The 20,128-nt window shown below is 40.0% G+C and overlaps 2 protein-coding genes across 3 annotated transcripts; both read right to left on the reverse strand.

The window, feature by feature from the left end:
* Window positions 1-850: 850 nt before the first annotated feature.
* LOC133871494 (uncharacterized) lies at window positions 851-1,534 on the reverse strand. Its single transcript, XM_062308934.1, has one exon. The coding sequence runs from the start codon at window positions 1,532-1,534 to the stop codon at window positions 851-853; it is 684 nt and encodes a 227-aa protein (XP_062164918.1).
* A 7,458-nt stretch (window positions 1,535-8,992) lies between these two features.
* On the reverse strand, window positions 8,993-19,745 carry LOC133872062 (pentatricopeptide repeat-containing protein At5g10690). 2 transcript variants are annotated; one of them, XM_062309572.1, is made up of 13 exons: window positions 19,475-19,745; window positions 19,213-19,395; window positions 18,973-19,105; window positions 18,773-18,870; window positions 18,245-18,406; window positions 18,068-18,136; window positions 17,560-17,695; window positions 16,375-16,607; window positions 13,079-13,156; window positions 12,493-12,561; window positions 10,047-10,223; window positions 9,201-9,471; window positions 8,993-9,117 (listed from the first exon to the last, which is right to left on the reverse strand). In XM_062309572.1, exons 1-12 carry the CDS (start codon window positions 19,706-19,708, stop codon window positions 9,211-9,213), a joined length of 1,833 nt encoding a protein of 610 aa, XP_062165556.1. In that variant the 5' UTR covers window positions 19,709-19,745; the 3' UTR covers window positions 8,993-9,117; window positions 9,201-9,210. The 2 variants fall into 2 exon arrangements, with proteins under 2 accessions (XP_062165556.1, XP_062165554.1); XM_062309570.1 differs by lacking the exon at window positions 8,993-9,117 and having other exon boundaries at window positions 9,148-9,471.
* Window positions 19,746-20,128: the final 383 nt, after the last annotated feature.

Raw genomic sequence — 20,128 nt, forward strand, 5'->3', positions numbered from 1 at the left:
TTCGGGCTCTATTTTCTCGCCTTTGGGCGATATAATTGAATCTGGTGCCCCTGCTTGTATTGTTTGCTTCTTCTCTGGTTATGTACCCATTTGGGGAGTATTTCTAAGGAATGAAATAGAAGATGGCACTGTGTTCAAAAAATAAAAAATAAGAAAAAAATACTCTACTAAAGACGAAAAATGGCCTTTATCAAATTATCAATCAAATTTAACTATTTTGAGTGATCCTATTTTGTTCAGTAGCAATTGTTTACCATCAACTGATCAACATTCAACACACATCAGTTCTGCATTGGCCAAGTTTGGATCGGTGGCGTGGTGGGACCCTTTTCGAATTAAGGCCATAGGCCCATATATAGTGCAGCTTGAATTGAGCTTTTCCTCAATGCGATGGGATGTGGGCTTCCATTCGGCCCTCAACAATCTTGAAGAAATAATTTTTGCGCCTTATTAAGACTAATTAATAATAAAGCAAGGCAACGTTATTCAGAAGCTTGCCTTTGAAGCATTCCCTTAACTAATTAACCGAAGCCCTCCTTTTGTTTGATGAAATTATGATTTCCATTACACACTCATTGTGTGACGTGTCTCTCACCCCGGATGGCATGAGCCAAATGTCGTTTGGCAATAGGGTAGTATCCTGGTTTGGCGTGGCATTCAGTTGCTATTCTCTAGTACTGAGGTATGGCCCTTGTCAGGTGTCACATGGTAGTGCTTGACAGGGTAATGACATTGAATTATTTTGTCTTCTATAGTTGTTATCGAGTGTCAGGATCGTGATCCATGTCATTTGACCGTATTAAGGGTGTTACATAATTTTTTATTTTTTTTTTTTATAAGAAATTTCATTTCATATATGATTAGATAACAACAAATCATCAGATACAATATTAGAAAGACATAAAGGAACAGATGAAAACCAAACATGGTTTAAAACATTAGAGACAGCATGCCGTGCAAGAGAATGGGCAGCTTGATTTCCCATTCGACCCACGTGATGAACAATAGCTGACGTAAAATCGTGAAGAATAACTTTGGTCTCCAGAACTAGATTGTTGTAATACCCGTCAACTACATTTTCATGCTGAAGAGCAAGAACCACTTCTAGAGAATCCCCTTCCAACATCACTGATTGAAGACACAGGAACCTTCCGAACTCAGCTGCCTGTCGAGCACCTATAGCCTCTGCCACAATGGAATCAGATACATGCGGGTGAAAAGAACACATTGAAGCCACAACAATTCCGCTAGAATCACGGGCAATAATCCCCAACCCTACCATCTTCTTCGAACGATCAACTGCCGCATCCCAATTCAGTTTGACAAAACCCACTGGAGGCTTGGACCATCGTGTTAATATTGGAACCCGAGACCTAGACAGAGAGGCCACATTCATACTATTCGTGCTACGGTACTCATCCAAAGACTCTTTGGCACATTTAATCGAACACGTTGGAGGAGTCAACAAATCCTCGAACACAAACTTGTTCCGGCGATACCAGACCCTCTGTGCAACCATTACAACTAGCTCCATCTCCTCCCTATCCAATCGTTGAAATAAAGCACCCATCAAAGATAAGACATCATTAGCCGAGGATGGGCATTTACTTATACGGGTGGGACATTCAGCCCAGATCGATTGAGCAACTGAACACCTCCAAAGTGCATGAAAACACGACTCTGCCTCCTTACCACACATTGGACAAATAGGATCTTCCACTCCTCGCCGATGACAAAGCTTCTCTTTGGTTGGTAGAATCTCGTTACAAGCACGCCAAATGAACAATTGTACCGACCGTGGGATACACAAGCTCCAAATGTATTGCCAAATTGGGTTAATAAATGATGCATTTGAACAACTCCCCTGACTCCTTGTCCTCCTCTCACATTCAAGATGGTAGGCACTACGTACTGAAAATTGTCCTGTTGTGGTGCCTGCCCAAACCAACCGATCATGCGTCAAATGGGGACAAATGGGAATATTGCAAATGATCTCCACTAAATCCGCAGGGAAGATACGTTCCAATAGAGGTATGTTCCACCATTTTGACTCCACACTTATTAATTCACACACTTTTGCATCCGGTTGTGAGACATTTACTGGAAGTTGGATTGTATGAGATTGAGTAGATGTGAGCCACCGATCCCCCTAGATTTTCACCTGAGATCCATCCCCAATGCGCCAAATTAAACCTTCCTGTAACACAGGCTTCGAATTCCAAATACTGCGCCATGCGAATGATGGCCGAGCACCAAGAAAAGACCCCTGGAAATCGCCATTTGGATAGTACTTTGCTTTCATAACCCTTGCTGCTAGAGTTCCAGGAAACTTAGTAAACCTCCAGCCTTGTTTTGCAAGCAAAGATACGTTAAAATTGTCCAAATCTCGGTACCCCAAACCACCCGAGTGTTTCTTCCTTCCTAAACCTTTCCAAGCCATCCACAAAAGTTTATGATCATTCTCCTTATGCCCCCACCAGAACTTTGCCAGCATAGAATTAATTTCGCGACAAAGAGTCTTAGGAAGCCGAAAAGCACTCATAGTGTAGGTGGGAATCGCTTGGAGGATAGCCTTAATAAGGATTTCCTTTCCGGCATGTGATAAAAATTTTTCCTTCCACCCGTTTATCCGTTGCCATATTCTTCCTTTAATACCATTGAACGTTGAAATTCTCGACCGTCCAATTAAAGCCGGTAGACCAAGATACTTTTCATAAGAATTAGTTGAACTAACACCCATTGCTTGAAGAATAGACTCCCGAGCATCCCCCTTAGTATTTCGACTGAAAAAAACTGAGGTCTTACCACGGTTAAGTTGCTGCCCCGAGGCAATCTCATAACTATCTAAAAGTGCTTGAATAGACCTCCACTCCCTTAGATTTGCCAGACAAAAAAGTAGACTATCATCCGCAAAAAGCAAGTGATGGATAATAGGCCCTCTATGAGATGAGGACACACCCGTAATATCCCTTATCCATGCAGAACGTTGTATCATTGAGCTCAAAGCCTCCGCGCATATAATAAAAAAGTAAGGGGATAAAGGATCACCTTGTCGGATACCGCGAGTAGGCACAATGTTACCGTGAGGTTGGCCATTGATAAGTACCTAATAAGAAACGGTACGAACACAAGACATTAACAGATGAATCCATCTGCTAGCAAAACCAAGCTTCCTCATCGTGGCCTCCAAAATATCTCATTCAAGGCGATCATATGCCTTGCTCATATCCAGCTTCAAAGCCATAAAGCCCTCCTTTGCCTTCAAACGTGAATCCATAGTATGGAGTGTTTCGAAAGCTGCCAAAACATTATCCATTATAAGACGACCCGGGATAAAAGCGCTTTGCTCCGGGGAGATAATAGAAGGTAGCACATGTTTTAGCCGGTTTGCGACCACCTTGGCTATGACTTTGTATAGCACATTACATAGACTTATGGGCCGGTAATCCGAAGCGTGAGTGGGAGCGGAACCTTTAGGAATTAGACATATATTGGTAGAATTCAAACCTGATTCAAAAGGTCCTCCATTGAGAAAGTGGAGGGCTGCCCTTGTAACATCGGAACCAACAATATCCCATGACTGTTGATAAAAACCCGCAGAATATCCATCCGGTCTTAGAGATTTCAAAGGGTGCATCTAAAATAGTGCCAACCGGACCTCCTCCTCATGAAAAGACTGAATAAGCCTAGCATTCATGGCTGGTGTAACACGAGACTCCATAGATTCCAAACAAAAATCCACCCCAACAGGACCTTGAGTCTGAAATAAATGCTCAAAATAAGATAGGAATTTCGAGCAAACCTCCTTAGGATCCCTCCAAACCCGGCCCTCACCATCAGTAATGGAATGAATCGTGTTCATTTTACAACGCTGATTTGCCCATGAATGAAAATACTGCGTATTCCGATCGCCCTTGAGGTACCAATTCTGTTTTGAACATTGCTTCCATCGCATATCATCCCGCTCCAATATTTCCTCAATTTCAGCTTGTAAACGTTTAATAGACACAACTGAAGCCGGCGCTGTTGTAGGAGCAGTAATTGAGCCTTCTTCTGTTTGAGTAAATCAGCATCCCTTCCAAACTTCCTTTTACTCCAAGTAGTGAGGGACCTCTGACAATTAGATAACTTTGCTTGCACATCCACAATAGGTCTCACCCCCACAACTTCTTCCTCCCATGCATTCCGAACAATGTTTTGATACTCCTCATCCTTCACCCATCCAGCCTCGAATTTAAAACAACGTTTGAACGACCTTCAATCTGGAGGATGCACAGAAAAAGACACCACCAAAGGATGGTGATCTGAGGCACATGCAGGTGAAACCTGGACAACAACCGACTGGAAAAGAGAATTCCAATCCCGATCAGCTACTGCCCTATCCAATCGTTCTTTTGTAAACGTACCGTCGGATCGATGGTTAGGGTGTTACATAATTAATTGCATGGAATATAGGAGTAGTTGTTGATGTGGCAAGATTCACCTGCTATGTGCCCTTGCTCGTTCCCCAATCAGGTTGCTGGCCCCGACTTGCCCGTCCCAGGAGGCTTGTGATTTTAGGCCAAGTTGTTCGGCCCAAATATAGGGGAGGGAGAAACCAATGCTAAAGGTGTACGTTGATGTTGTGCAGAGGATCAATTGGTTTATATATACAGAGATTAGGGACAAATGGACAATTGTGTAGCAAGAGTTAAGGAGACTACTACTACATGTGTAAGCAATTAAAAAATGGGCCCAACACAACAATATAGTATGTTTGTAAAAGGTATCCTCTCAACAATTGCTTCGATACTTTGTCCGCATTATTTCCTTGTGTGCAGTTGTGGCAGCCCTTTCAGCCTTCTATTCAATTGATAAGCATGGTTTTTGCAAGATTGATTTTGGAATTACCTTTACCTTTTCCGGTGGTCGTCCGATCACTACATACATACAACTTAATTGCTAATATCCTCACATGCAAGAGCGGAATTAGAATTTTAGGTTTAGGATGGGTAAAAAGCCAAAGACAGAGAGGGTAAAAATTTGATTTTAATAAGGTTATAGAGGTAGTTTTGCCAATGCAGTTCCCCCCTGCTAATGTTGATTGCCGCCGACGCTTCACATGTGGTCGTTTTAAAATTTGAAACATTTTTCGCCACCACAATTGTGAAATTGGGATCCATAGCAATTAACTGCCCAAATTGCGGATCTAAATCCTCTCCAGTTCATTTGAATTGGAGAGTTCACATTACATATCTTGGGTTCGCTGTTTTCGTTCGGTTGAAGGGATGCGTTCCCTATAGGGAAGCTAATTTCGGCTTGATGGAGAACCGGTTCTTTGTGGAGGCGAAGTCCTTCCGATTCTCAGTGGTAGCAGGGTCTGCTGAGCTTCAGGTGGAGGAAAAGAGGAAAGAGTATTTAGGTTCTGCTGTTTTCAGGTTGAGTTGCATTGCTTGGGTTCTGTCAAGGGTGGAAGAAGTTTTGGGTAATCCTGGGATCGAGGATTTCGTAAAATCCTTTAGGGAGGGGTCTAAGGTGACCATCACTCGGAGAGGTGAAAACAGGTATGGGCGATTCTTGGAGGTAGCTATTTACGGCGGAGGCCGGAGAGGGCGTATTCTCTTTCTTGAAGGTCGGGACAGGCAAGGGTGGAGCCGTGTTTCTGGGGAGCTGAGCAAAATTTTGGATTTTCTGGGAACCACGGTTGAGTCTTCGTCTTCTGGCGGTCTGCCTCCCTCTGGTGGTTCTCCGTCGGGAGTTAAGCTGGGGAAAGGTACAGGACGTCCGTCGTTTGCGGAGGTGGTGAGTTCTTCAGCAACCATCTCTGCCTTGGGTTGTTGGATTCCGGCTCAGGACTCAAGAACTGGGGTTGCGGCGAAGATTGTTGGTGCTTGGCCTTTGCCGGACTGGTGCGGGTTGGAGTGGTCGCAGCCGCTGGGTATGGAGGTGGAGGCGGTCCGTCAGGCGATTGATTGCTACGCTCTGGAGAAGCAAGCGGTTGGTCCCTCGGGTATCGACCATCGTGCAGTTGATCGTATCAGGTCTCGAGGTGGTGTCTGTAGATGGGATGGCGTGTCCAGGGATTAGCTGCTGAGGGCGACGTTTCGATGCAAGGGGATGGCGTGTTTGGAGTGTTCGAGAAGTTTTTGAAATTTTGGGTCGCTTCTCCAAGGCGCTAGTTTGGGCTTGTGGTTTTTCAAAACAGTTGGGCCTTAAGTCTGTGTTTGAGTTTAAACGAAGGGCGGGTTATGTGGCAGGCCGGGTGCTAAAGAGGGTTAAGTCTGTTTTTAAAGGGATTCAGGCTGGGGCTAAAGTGATTAAGCCTAATGCCAAGTTGGACGCGATTTCGGGTCATAAGCTGTCTTCGATTTCTGGTGCGTTTTCGGGGCCGGGATCAGGTCCGGGAAGTCTTCTTCGTCCGACGAAGGTCCTTGGGAGCGCTATTCGGCCGGAGGTGACGTCTGTGGCAGATTTTGGGGTGGATATGTGTCTGTCACCTTTCGGGGGTGGATTTAGTGATCGCCAGCTTGTTCCTGTGGTCGAGTCCGTCAAGCAGGCCGTTCTTTCCCCCCTGCCGCCGCCGGTGTTGCTTCCTCCCGTGATTCTGAGTGATTTTCCTTCTAGGGTGCGGTCTTCTGTGGACTTATGTTCTTCAGGTTCAGGGCTCATCCTTCGGCAGGTAGTTCCGTCGGCTGGCTCTGTCTTGGTGAGGTCGGGTTATGAGGACTATCAATTTGGTAAGCATGGTGCCTCGTCTGGCAGTGCTGAGCATGCAGAGTTTGGGCGTCCTTCGGTAGGCAGTGTTGCTTCTGGTACTCCTTCAGGTTCTCTCCTTCTGCAGGCAGTGATGCATTCGGATGCCCTTACCTTGGTAAGGATTTTTGGTGGGGGTCCTCAGTTTGGGAAGTTTGGAGGTCCTCTTGGGGTTTTGGCTACCTTTCCTCCTTTTCAGTGGGTTTTCTTTCCTCCGTGGCCAAGGCCGTTCTCCCCTGTGTATAGGTGTCCCCAGTTTGTGTCGTCGGGAGTCTTTGAGGTGGGGGAATCTTCAAATGGGGCCGGTCCGGAGGAAAGAGATGTGGTTTACCCCAGGGTTGTGCAAGATGCTAGATCTTGTTTTCGCACTATGGGGGTTTCGTTCTTGGGATCTGATGAGAAAGGTTTTTTGGACTTCTTGACTTAGACCGAGGATCAGCGCTATGACTCTGACTCCCCTCCTAAGAAAGAAAAGAAGATAAAAATGAAAAAAGGGAAAAAGAGAGGTCAAGAATTTAGAATACTCGATTAATTTTGATGTTAGGGGTGTGGGTTCCAGTAGGGTTAGAGGCAAGAAGCTGGGGGTTTGATGTAACTTTTCTTCTGTCTTTTGGATTTTTCTAGTGTTTTTTTTTTTTTTGGTGTCCTTTTTGTATACTCCATGTATGCTTAGGGGCGCCTTTACGCTTTTTTAATGCAATTTGTTTACCTATCAAAAAAAAAATTGGAGAGTAGCCGGTTCACGGCTTAGATCTCTTTAAGGTCCAAAAATAAGCCACGTGATTTCTTCTTTTCTTTTTCTTTTTTTTTTTCTTTTTTTTTTTCCTTCTTTGAAAACAAAGAAATCTCCCTGAATTCTCTCTCTTCCCTGAAACCGGTCGGCTGGCCGTTTCTCTGCCCCAAACCTAGAAAAGATGGCCGCGCATGAGCAATCTAGTTAAATTATTGGGGTAATTACCTTTTTCCTCCATCAACTACCAGCCATTATCAACATGACCCCATGAACTGACACCTCGACCAAAAGAGAGCATCCAACTACCAACTTTACATACTTTGCCCCCTTCCGTCAGTTTAATTCGTAAAAAGACTTAAATACCCTAACTCAAATTCAAAAATGACATAAATGCCCTCAAGTTTTTTAAACATATTAATTTTAATATTTTTTTTATTAATTACTGTCGGAGGGCATTTTGGTCTTTAAACCAAAATTAACGCCCAAAAATAGAATATTCCGTCCAAGTTAATGGGATTCCTTGACGGAGGGGGACAAAGTATGTAAAGTTGGTAATAGGATGCTCTCTTTTAGTCGAGGTGTCAGTTCATAAGGGCATGTTGACAATGGCTAGTGGTTGATGGGGGGAAAAGGTAATTACCCCTAAATTATTACTAAAACTAATAATATATCTACTTGTTTCTGTTCTTCATTGCATTTGTTTCTTTCTTTCAAGGCATAAAGAGGTTATTCCTGCACTGGCATCGCCAAGCTTCGGGGTAGTACTCAAGGGGAGTACTCAAATACCTACGTTTTCGAGAATTCAGCACAGAGGACAAATTTGAAACTATTTCTTTTATGGAAATTTGAGCTCTTTTAGGTCCCTGACTCAGATCTAGTATTCAACTTCGATTAGGAAAACAAAACTCAAATTACAAACACATTGAGTTTGATACAGATAAACACAAATCTGAGAAGAATTCGAGTTTCAAGATTTCTGTTTTCACCACTTTTTTCTCCGATTATTACGTGATAATTTACAGATCTAAACCGTTTGGCTTCGTCTTCTTCAGCTCAGAGTGTTTTTCTGGCTCAAAAAATAAAATGAAAATCTGACTGATTTGGAGGAAACACAATACTCGTTGTTTAGGCAGACGAGAAATGTTAAGGCGGTGAGAGTTTGTAGAGTGTGGTGTCGGTGGCGCAGTACGACCATCGCCAGGCAGGAGCTGCGCAGGTTAGCGACAAAAGCCTAATGAGCACCAAACCCCAAACACTTTTGCAAACTCTTTACCCTTTGGATCCGGCCGCAGAGAGGAATGGCTGGTTTCAGGGAAGATATTTCTTTGTTTTCAAAGGAGGAAAAAAAAAAAAAGGAAGAAGAAGAAGAAGAAGCCACGTGGCTTATTTTTGGGCTTAGATCTCTTTAAAGAGATCTAAGCTGTGAACCAGCTACTCTCCAGTTCTAATGAACTGGAGAGGATCCGAATTTCCAAATTGCTAACTAATGTGAGAGAATATTTATTAGACTCACCTACCCGAGTAGGCAGTTGGGCTAATTTATGTGAATCTCAATCCTTGGAAGAAGCTCATGTTTTGTGGGGGAACATTTCCAAACTTTTTGTAGATGTTGAAGTATGTTTTAACCTCTTGAAGATGATATTTTCGCCACTCTACAAAAAATTGAATTTACAAGTATAGAATGAGAGAAGAGGCTTTTCTTTTTTCATTTTGAGAAACAAGGATATATAGACACCTCTTTACATTCATGTTCTACAGACTGAAAGTTCTTGTGCAGGCAACTCTGATAAAGAAGGTACGACGAGCCTACCCAATTGTTCCGCTGTAAAAACTCCAAGAGCCCTTGAACTTGAGCTGAAAGAACTACCATGTAAGTTGCTGTATTTTACAACAATAACCAACTTGTACCTCTTCTCTAACATTAGATCAACCACGTGACCAATAGATGACGTAGCTGTTACGCAAGGAGGTGGGCTTCTCATCATTGTGGAAAGTGGGGCATCCAACTGGGCAAGAACCGGCACATTTGTATCAGCTTTTCATTTTACTATGCATCACAGAAAATTGAATTTCTCAAACTAATATAGCTCTATGCTACAATCTTACTTTATTGTAGTAAATTTGCAACCCTAGAAATGACATCAGTTACTTCAAATTATATGCATTAGAGAAATGATATTAAATACATCTCTTACGTATCTCATTTTCAAGTTTACCATTGAATTTGTGGGACCTAAAATTAAATGGTGAATTTGAAACTTGGTTGTATGGAGATATTTATGAGATGTGTAACGGGTGTATGTGTATCATTTATCTGTGTTATCCCGTGCCACGTCAGCCGGAATGAAATGAGTGTGAACAGTTGCGTTACTCTTATCCTAAAACTTCTAAGAACAATGCGTATACAACACTGGCTAGAAAAAGCATTTTGCACACATCTTGTTTATACCGGTTTAGATAATTAATTATGAGTGAGTGCTAACAAGATGAATCTAAAAACTCTGAAGTAACAAAGTTCTCAACTGGAAGTTAAATATAAAAGCAGCTCAAGAATGACTAGCTGAAAGAAAGATAAGCAAACCTCATTGCAGTCTTCACGGTGCAATAGTCCCATACAGCTGCCCCAGTCGTCAATGATGGGCACAACTGGATTTCTAAAGAAGCGCATAACCACCTTTCTTAAGGTGAGTGTACCTTGTAGGGGCCCTGCTGCTTCAAAAGGAATCATGATAGTCTCAATTGGTTCATCTGGTGATACCTGAAGGGACATGGTGAAGTTACGCAGCCTAAAAGAAATTTTTCAGGATTAGAGGAAAAACTAGGATATATCATCATAAAGGCAGTCAAGCAGTGGCTTAAATTATGAAACACGGGAAACTAGCATTTCCTCCAAACATTCAGATTGCTCAATTAATAAGGTCTCCAACCCAAAAGTCAACCAAATCTGCTTATTGTGGGTTGTATGACTTTAGTATTTTGATATTCTTGAACAAGAAATTGGAGCCTGTTGCAAAAGTACAAAATGATAGATTGCTAAGTCATTGAATTCAATTGATAACAGTTGGCTTTCTTGTTCTTGAGGTCTTTACCCTGATATTTTTAGTATTAAGTCCTTGTTTATAGTGGCTCAAGGTCTTCCCTGCGTGGATTTGTTCTTACCTGGGGTATGCCCCAGTGTATATATACTTCTTTGATGTTTTAATTCGACCCATTCCTTTTTTCGATATAAGTAAAGGAAATTCACTAAAGGCGCAAGAGGCACAACCCAAGTACACAGGAATTATACAAGAGAAGACTCCTAATAAATCAAGAACGAGAAAAAAGAGTACAAAAATCTGCAAAGCTAGAGACATGGAGAAAGGCATTAGCAGAGATCCACTCAAATAGGGATTAAAGGAAACAAGTCCATAGATCCGAGCTGGTTCTCTCGCTATCATCAAAGCTTCGAGCATTCCTTTCTCTTCAAATGCACCACCTTAAAAAAGAAGGAATTACATTCCAAACGATATTGATATCATTCCAACCGATCCTTCTTTTCAAACACACCAAAAGATTTACCACCCATCTAGGCATAACCCACTCTACCCCAAACATGTGAAATACCAAATTCCACAAATCTCTTGCGACATCCCAATGAGGAAGAAGATGATCAAATGTTTTCCTGCTCTTTTTACACATACAACGCCATTCTATTGCTATGATGTGACGCTTCTGGAGATCTAAGGTGAGAATTTTCCCAAGGGAAGCTATCATAGTGAAAAAAGGCAACCTCAAAGGAGCCTTAGTCCTCCAAATGCTTTTCCAAGGGAAAGAAGAGTCAACATTAGGAAGAAGAACCTTGTAAAAGGATTTGACTTCAAAAGATCTTTTTGAGGGCGTCCAACATAATCTATCATCACCTTCCCGACCCACCCCAGCAGAATACAAAACATTGAAGAAAGAGGAGACGGAGTCCACCTCCCAATCATGCACCAACCTAATTAAGTTAATGTCCCAATGAACCATATCATTGCTAACAATCTTAAGGTCAGCCACTATAGCATCCCTATTCCTTGCAAGGCAAAATAACTCTGGAAAAGATTTCTTTAAAGGATGATATCCCCACCATATGTCATGCAAGAACTTGGCACAAGAGCCATCACCCACCTCACCAATAGGAAAACTAGAGAAGGCATCTCATCCCCTCCTAATGTGTTTCCATGGACTCACCCCATAAGCTCCAATGACCCCCTTAGTACACCATCCACCCCCCAAACTCCCATATTTCTTATCCACAATCCGACGCCAAAAGGCCTTTCTTTGCAGCAAACCTCCAAAACCACTTACCCAATAGAGCCTGATTGAAAGTAGACAAACTCCTTATCCCCAATCGTCCAAGCTGAATAGGAGTACAAACCATCTTGCCAAAAATAAGATGGAATTTAGGTTCATTATCCAAACCACCCAGCAAAAAATCCCCCTGCAATTTTTCTAACCAATTAGCAACACTAATTGAGATAGGGAAGAGGGAAAGGAAATAGGTAGGAAGGTTGGAAAGTGTCCTCTTAATCAACGTTACACGACCACCCTTACACAAGTAAAGTCTTCTCCATCTAGCCAATCTTCTCTCCATTTTCTCAATGATAGAATCCCATATAAACTCAGCCTCAAACAAAGCACCCAATGGGAGGCCCAAATATTTCATAGGTAAAGATGAGAGACCCTAAAACCCAAGATAGAGCCAACCCACTCACATTCGGCACATTACCCACAGGAACCAATTCCGATTTAGCCAAGTTAAATATTTCCTTCGAAAATATTTAATTCATGCTTAATCACTCAAAGGAAAAATTAAAATTAAAAATTAAAAAAAAAATCATTGAATTCAATCACGCTTTTGATGTAAGCAATATTCCAGATAAGAGCCGTTGATGGTAAAAAGCAACTATCCATGCACTGACACCTAAAACATCAATCACCTTCATTAACAGTCATCAGGACCTTATATACTTTCCAAAAGTTGATAAACAAAGAGACAAGCAGGAAACCTGAGGCAGTAGATGAGGACTGAACATGGATTTAGTGAATCCCAACAAGACTTCTATACGGAGAGCAACCTGCATTACACAGGTATAATGAAGTCGATATACATATATATGGGGCAACCTGAACACAGCATCATTAATATGCAAGGAGCCAAAAAAAAAAAAAATAACAAATTAAGCAAAAAACACCTAGTTTATTAACTAGCACAAAGACGGGTGATATAATAAGGTGCAATCTAAGTTTGGAAGCTCCCTTCTGCCCTTAACCTTCCAGAGGGTAGCCACTGCCTTCACAAACAACTGACGGTCCTGCCCTGGGATAGAAGTCCCTGCCCTCAAAACCAGCCTAGGGAGCCCTTCCGTATTCAACCCAAAGATTTCTAGATATATGTTAAAAACTTGGGAACTTAAAGGGCACCTAGGCAGTTGCTCAACACCACCATCATTTTTTATTTTTGTCATGCATTTTCAAAATCAAGATATCATATTGTCATCAGTCACAAACATCTTAGTTTAGTTTAGCTCTGTTAACATTTTTTTTTGTCCTTTTCCCAAAATGCAATCATGGAAAGTAAAATACATTACATACCAAGCCTCCCCGACTGGTCCAAGATATTCCCTTCCACCTCCTCATGACATTTGTAAGATTTTCTATAGCCAGCTCAACCTGAAAAAAATAAATAAATAAATAACACCAAAAGACAGAAATGAACATGGCAAAGTTCAAGTTTTTTATTTGCAAGTGCTACTAAATATGAAGCCAAGACTACAATGAGTAGTAACAGGAAACATGAGTCATAAATTGCCAAATCATTCATGTTTTTAAAAAAAGGACAACGAAGCGTTTTTTTGAGTCAAAAGTCCTCAGCTTCCATCACTGCCTAAGTGGTATAAAAAATGCACCAACATTCACGAACATATAAACTCGGGTGGAGCTAAGGGGGCCATAATCTGGAAACGGAAAAACATTTTTTTGTCACATTCTAGTGCTGGCCCCTGCATAATAATAATAATAATAATAATAATAATAATAATAATAAATTAAAATTAAAATACAGCCCCTTTTTTCTGAGCACCAAACAAAATGCAATCCTTATGCATCTTATAAACACTTTATGAAAACCCCTCAAAGTCTTTGATATTCAATATTATTGTAGATACGAAATAAAAAGACTCACTGCTGGTACTTGTTTTCTTTTAAAATAAATTAATTTTTAACTCAAATAAATAGTTGGTCATTCAAACTTTGTTAATTTTATCAAAACCAAGTAAGTTTGTGAGGTTAACTTCATTCATTTTCCTTTCTGGAGTAACTTTTCCAAAATAAAAGATAAGAAGAAATACACAACGAACAAGAGAAGAGATAGTCAAAGGAAGGATTTCAACTAAATGAAACTTTTACCAACAAATTTTGCCTTTTAGCAAAGACAATGAATATGATTGTCTTTTGGGGCTTTACTATTGTGATCTATGGATTCTGGTGTTATTCTTCTATCTCTCTTTTCCTTATTTTTTGTAAATAAATATTAGGGCTTTAAATTTTAAATATAACAATTATTTTCCTGACAAATGAATAAATTTAAAAATGGTGGCAAATTCTTCAATGAAACAATTTACTTGATCTGATGATCATAAATGATCATTGTCATGGACTTTCTATTGTTTTTTAGTTCTTATTTTTGTTTGCTTATCAGTGTTGGCTTCTTGCAAATAATAAATTGTTGTACTTTTCTTTCACATGGTAACTTTCTAATCATAAATTCATATCTGCTTGCCCACTATCATGAGAATGTGTATCATAGGGAAAGAAATGTGTTATTCCATTCGTCCACTCCCTCCTCTCTCCTCCCCCCACCCCCCCAAATGAAAAAAAAAAAAAAAAAGAATAATAATTCTCACTCTACCCCAGCATAAACTGCTAAAAACATCTCTATTTTCCATCTGCACAGAACATGAACACAAATGCATATATGTGTGCTTGTAGAAAACACATATAATACTATCCAATATCGAGATTTGAAGAATATCCACATCCAATACGGGGACTTGCATTTTTATTTCAAATTATAGTTGAATTGAAAATGCTTGTGTCGGTGTGCATGACAACATTATGAGAGGATATGCTACTATAGGGAAGGAGAGTTCCTTTATTTATTTATTCTTTAGGATTTTTTTGGAAGGGGGGCGATGACGTACAGATTAGAGGAAATCCATCTACGTGTGCTTGTGGTGGGGTCAGGGTTGAAGAATTTATTCATCTAAGATTTAGAAAATTTAGAAGATAGAGTTCAAGATTGATGAGGGTTTTGAAATGATGAGGAAAAAGGATAGGAGCATTGTTTCTTGAAGCAAACAGATTGCTAGGAAAGTCTGGACAGCAGATATGTTTGGGAATTGAGGACCGGTTTGTTGGGTTATTTGGTAGCTATTTGGTAGACAGATAATGTGGAGTTTTAGAGTTCTGATTTGTAAGGAGTAAGAGCTTGATTTTGGATTGTCAAAAAGAAAAGAAAAAAGAAGTTTGTTGCTATTCAAGTACTGTGTTAGTAATAACATGAATAGTCACAGTGCATCAAAGAAGAAAGGAGAGACAGAGAGAGAGAGAACACACTCACAACAACATGCCTCAACACTCAAAGCAGTCAATATTTCATGAATCAAAGTCTAAATTACTTGAATATAATGAAGCATATTTATATGACTCATTGACTCTTAACCTACTAGGATTAAGACCTCTTAATTTGACTAGCAAACAAGTTCCTCAAAAACCCAATAAGAGACTCCTAACAATATTACAAAAATTCTCGAATAATATAGACCAAACATAGTAAGGAAAACAACCCTAAAATAAAATTTAATCATGTTGAATGCCAGATCTGCCCCTGCACATAGAAATGACGAGTAACCCTTCTAAGGCAGGATCACTTCATATACCCACCTCTATCTGGGAAACCTCGGACCCCTGCGAAGCGCCCCCTCTACACGGATCGGGCGAGCTGGCCCTAAGGAACTGTTTGTACCCAATGGAAAATTGTTTTCACCCTACGACACTTATGATATAAACTTTGAAACAATATAAGTCTTGCTTCAATTGTAAGTTGCATGATGACGTCACACATCAAAAGCTCTTAAGCTGTTAAAACTAAAAACCACTCTCAAGACAGCAACTTGACTCTTACTGCACAGTTGCATCATTCTCCCCGGTTGAAAAAATCTCGGCCTTGAGTTTTGAAGACACGGAGAAAGAACAAAAGAAGGAAAGAAAGAAGTATGTGTTGGCTTAGTTAAAGAATAAGATCCTAAATGCAAAAGACCATCACCAGCTGTGAATTGCAAGCAGCTACACCAAAACAAGTTTGAAAATTTCCAGTCATGTGACTGGAAAAGAAACAAGGGTAGGACATGTGACAAATTAAGAGCATGCAGAATTTTAACCTGAGCACTTGGGTTGGACATCTGTGTGATCAGATTCTATTCCAATATAACTTCTTTTTTCCCGTAGTCATCATATATTCTTAAATTTATATTTAAAACAACTTAAAATTTAGTACCAATTAACAAGAATGCAATTCAGAGACCGCAGGTGAAACTTATGCTAGTTTGATTGACGCAATATGCACAGCATGTACTCTTGTGAGTCGTGCAACAAGCATATGGGTTGGCCTTCATTATTGCAAACTTGATTTCAATTTTTTATGTTATAAAGCAACAGTGTCAAATGATGGCAACCATCTTAATGCATTCTTCTAAGGCAGGGTATTCTTTTGTGATAGGCAGTAAAGTTGCATCATCAAGGAAAACAAAAGTAGTTGGGAAAGAGAGGACATTTGTGCATGCAAAGGTATCAATGTTTATGACCATCTCCAGATGGTCCAGATCTAGTACCTGACCATCATTTAAAGCTGCCTCCATGAGAAGATTATCAGCTTCTTCTTGAATTGTCAGGGAGATAGTTCCAGCAGTATCTGGCCACATGCGCTCATGAAGAGTTTTGACCATATCATAATCTCCTCTTCCAGTAAAAGCACGCATCAAGGAAAGATAGAGATGAGGTTTCGGTCGCAAGCCTGGGCTTCCTCCAGCCTGCTTTAGTATTTCTCCAAATATACAACAAGCATCTAAATATCACAGACAACGATTAAATTTGTAAGTATCTAACTTGTATCAAAAACTTAAAAATATTTTTTGGTTATTCATACATCAGAACTGAAAACAGGATCTGGTATCTGCCTTGAACCACACTTTATCTACCCTTCAAGTAACAGGATTCAGATTACAGATATTGATGCCACTAACAGAAACCACTTTTTGTAGAGTACATGCATAAACATCAGCATGCAAAAATACAAGCTCTTTTTCAAGAATATGAGCTTGGTGCTTCTCAGCCTAATTCTCAGGATGTAACATGAGCTTATTAGTTTTAATTTACAATTAACCCCTCTAGTTTCATAATACTCTTAATACCAAAATAGCAATTCTATAGTCATATTTGGAACATGGCTCTCAGATAACATGACACTCTGGAAGCACCTAATTACTTAATCTATGCTGCCCCAAGTAACTGCCGTCGTCATTCCAATCCTTAATATAATCATTTGAAAAGAAATAAAGGATACAGTTGCTAAATTATAGTCACTTTAGACAGGCATATATTCAAGTAAGTTACATACTACATCTTCAGGATATAATATAATATATTGTATATGACCATAATACAAATATAAGTAAAACTGGGAGAATAGAAAGGACATTGCAATGTGATACTAATCAAAATCAACTCGAACTCTTGTTTCTTATGTCAAACAACTCCATTTGGACCTTCAAAAAAAAAAATCGCCAAATCATATGTTGACACTAGTTCAGTCTGATCAAAATACGATACTCATTCATGTATAAATTATGTTGGCACCACTTTCCTAAATTTCAAGTCATATCAGCATGATGAACAACTGCAAGATAAAAAGGTTTTAGATCTGAACTTGGATTTCAACCATACAATCCAAATCTGATTCCATTATGTAATCTAGTCAGTGTCACATAATTCTGAAGGAAAATTCAAATGGAGCATACCCTTGACTGCACCACAATTTAGCAATGCATCAACTATTGCAGTGTATGCCGTTCGATCTATAAACGAATCATGATATGATTTCATTTCCAACACAATCTTCTGAACTGAGAACAGATCCTTGCAATGCGCAAAACCCTACCAAAGGACTTTACTCAGAATTTGTATCAACAAGACAAATACACAAATTTCTAATTTACCAAAGGAGAAGCTAAAAAACCCATTCCTCAAAAACAAAGTCCTGAAAATTGCATCCAACTGAATGGAGGATCAACCATAATACCAATTTGCGATAACACAGAATCAACAAGGACATGTTTTACAGGGGAAGATACAGAATTTTTGCATTCTTCCTTGCACAAGGAAATGCTATGACGTAATAACTTTTAGATTCTGTAGAATTATAAATCTTTTTAGATACTTTGATAATTCTTAGAACTGTGCAAATTTGAACTTCTCCAAACTACTCATTATATAACTAAACAATTAGATAAAGGCAAGAAAACCTACCTTAAGTAATGTCGTATAGGTGACAACATCAGGGAAAAGGTCATCAGAGCTAAATTTTTGTGCTTTATCCTGAAAAAAGAAACCACCAGTAAATTTTAGTAATCTAGGCAATTCTCTTGAGCTACTTAAGAATAATTTTCAGGCTCTAAACTGGCCTTCTGGATACATGCTTGCGACCTTCATTTCCTTCAACACATGCATTGCTCCATCCAACTTTTCAGTCTTGACACAAGCAAAGATTAGAGTATTATAGGTGAGCTTATCAGGCTTTAACCCTAGACGTAATATCTCTTCATACGCAGTTATTGCAGACTGTGGAAGGCCTGAATTTATATATCCCTGAAAGTTCAAAAGAGAAATCAATTAAGCAACAAAAGTGCGCCTTTAGAATTATATCACGTGCATCTCACAACCACAAGACCAGATTGACATGTTAAATTCACAAAGCCTAAAAGTGTGTTTGGCACTGCAATTTTGCAGACCAAAAAATCGATTTTAGACCAAATCGTAGAAATTGCAATTTTAAATGGTCTTAACTGTGTTTTTAAAAATTGCGTTTCAAATCACTCGTTTTAAAATCGTTATTTTTAAATGGAACGTTTTGAAATTGTAAACCCAAATGGACCCTAATGCTAAGGAAAGCAAAGAAAAAGAAAACCATACAATCCAGTTTTTAATTTTCTTACAGACGGGTCAGCGCAAAACCTTCATTAATAAGTTGTATATTGAGATCGAGGGACTGCCGGCTTCACGCAGCACAAAACCAAATCGTGCAAGAAGACCATTAGCACGGCGTAAATCTCCTGCACTACAGCAATCCAAGTGAAGGCATATCAGTGAGCATTATGTGATTACAGCTTAATAAGTCTCAAGAAAGTAGAAGAATCTCAATTTCTAACACTGACCAGCTTCAATCAAAGCATTTAGTAGGCCGTAGATAAGTGGTGCCGACAGCTTTGGACTCCCCACAGCAGTACCTTGCTCCACCGACTCCAGTAATTGAAATGCTTCATCAATTCTTCGAGCCAAACCCAAGCCCTTGACCATTAGATAAATACATTAAAACAAACAAAAACAAAAGCGCCTATCACGCTTACGGAGAGATATACAACAAAAGCAGACATTTTTATTTTTAATTGAAGTACCTTCAGAAGTGTACCGTATGTGACACTGTCAACGCCACAACTGTCCGGCTTCGACATTTCGTCGAAAATCTTAAGCGCCGAATCAACGTCGGCGCAGCGTACACAGGCCTGCAGGACGGCGTTCATCACGATCGTGTTCAGCTTCCCGTACCGTCTCTTTGCGACCTCAATCTCCTCAAATATCTGCAACGCTCAAAATTGAACAAATAATCAGCAAATGAATTCCGGAATTTTTTTTTCAGAAGAAAAGAGAGAGAGAGACCTGGCGAAGCTGCCTTCGGCGAGTGAGGTGGACGATGCGGGAAGTGAGGGGCTTGAGATTGGGTTTGTGGGGAGAGGCTTTCCTGAGCAAACGACGCCGCATGGGAATAGTGGAACACATAGCGAAAGAGAGGGCCGCCGCCGGTATTGGGGTCAGCGAGTGAGAAGGCGAGAAGGCGTGGATATTATGCATTGTTGGTAGCAGTGAATGGCGAAGGACCGACCCATCAGCCATTCAAATCACCAGAGAGAGCAGTGGATAATGCGAGAGATGCAATGGAAGTTTGCAGTGAAAATCATTGGTGGGTAATGTTGATTGGTGCACATCAAGCTGGGCTGTAAACGCCAGGCCCATAAGGGAAGTCCACGTAGTTCGTATCCTCCTCGTTTTATTATACATTATTATTTGTTATTTTTTTTTTCCTTACTTTTTCTATTGCATTATTTCTTCCTTTTTTTCCCTTACTTTTTTTATTGGGCCCGTGATTCTTAGAGTACTAAGAGCAGCCACCCAACTATTTTTCTTAAATTTAAGGAATCAAACTACTTTTTTTTTTTTCTATACAAATACACTCCATAACAGCTTTTTTTTTTTTTTTTTTTTTTTTTTTTCAAACAAAAAGCATTGAAAGCATAACATATACTTTCAATGTAC

This window comes from Alnus glutinosa, chromosome 6 (assembly GCF_958979055.1).
Source record: "Alnus glutinosa chromosome 6, dhAlnGlut1.1, whole genome shotgun sequence".
Classification (NCBI taxonomy): Eukaryota; Viridiplantae; Streptophyta; class Magnoliopsida; order Fagales; family Betulaceae; genus Alnus; species Alnus glutinosa.

Coding starts and splice junctions, on each gene's coding strand:
- LOC133872062 (XM_062309572.1), bottom strand. CDS start 19,708: ATGGCTGATGGGTCGGTCCTTCGCCATTCACTGCTACCAACAATGCAT. Junction 17,696..18,067: donor CCTATACGACATTACTTAAG/GTAGGTTTTCTT, acceptor GTCCTTTGGTAG/GGTTTTGCGCATTGCAAGGA. Junction 12,562..13,078: donor GGACCAGTCGGGGAGGCTTG/GTATGTAATGTA, acceptor TGTGTAATGCAG/GTTGCTCTCCGTATAGAAGT.
- LOC133871494 (XM_062308934.1), bottom strand. CDS start 1,534: ATGGAGCTAGTTGTAATGGTTGCACAGAGGGTCTGGTATCGCCGGAAC.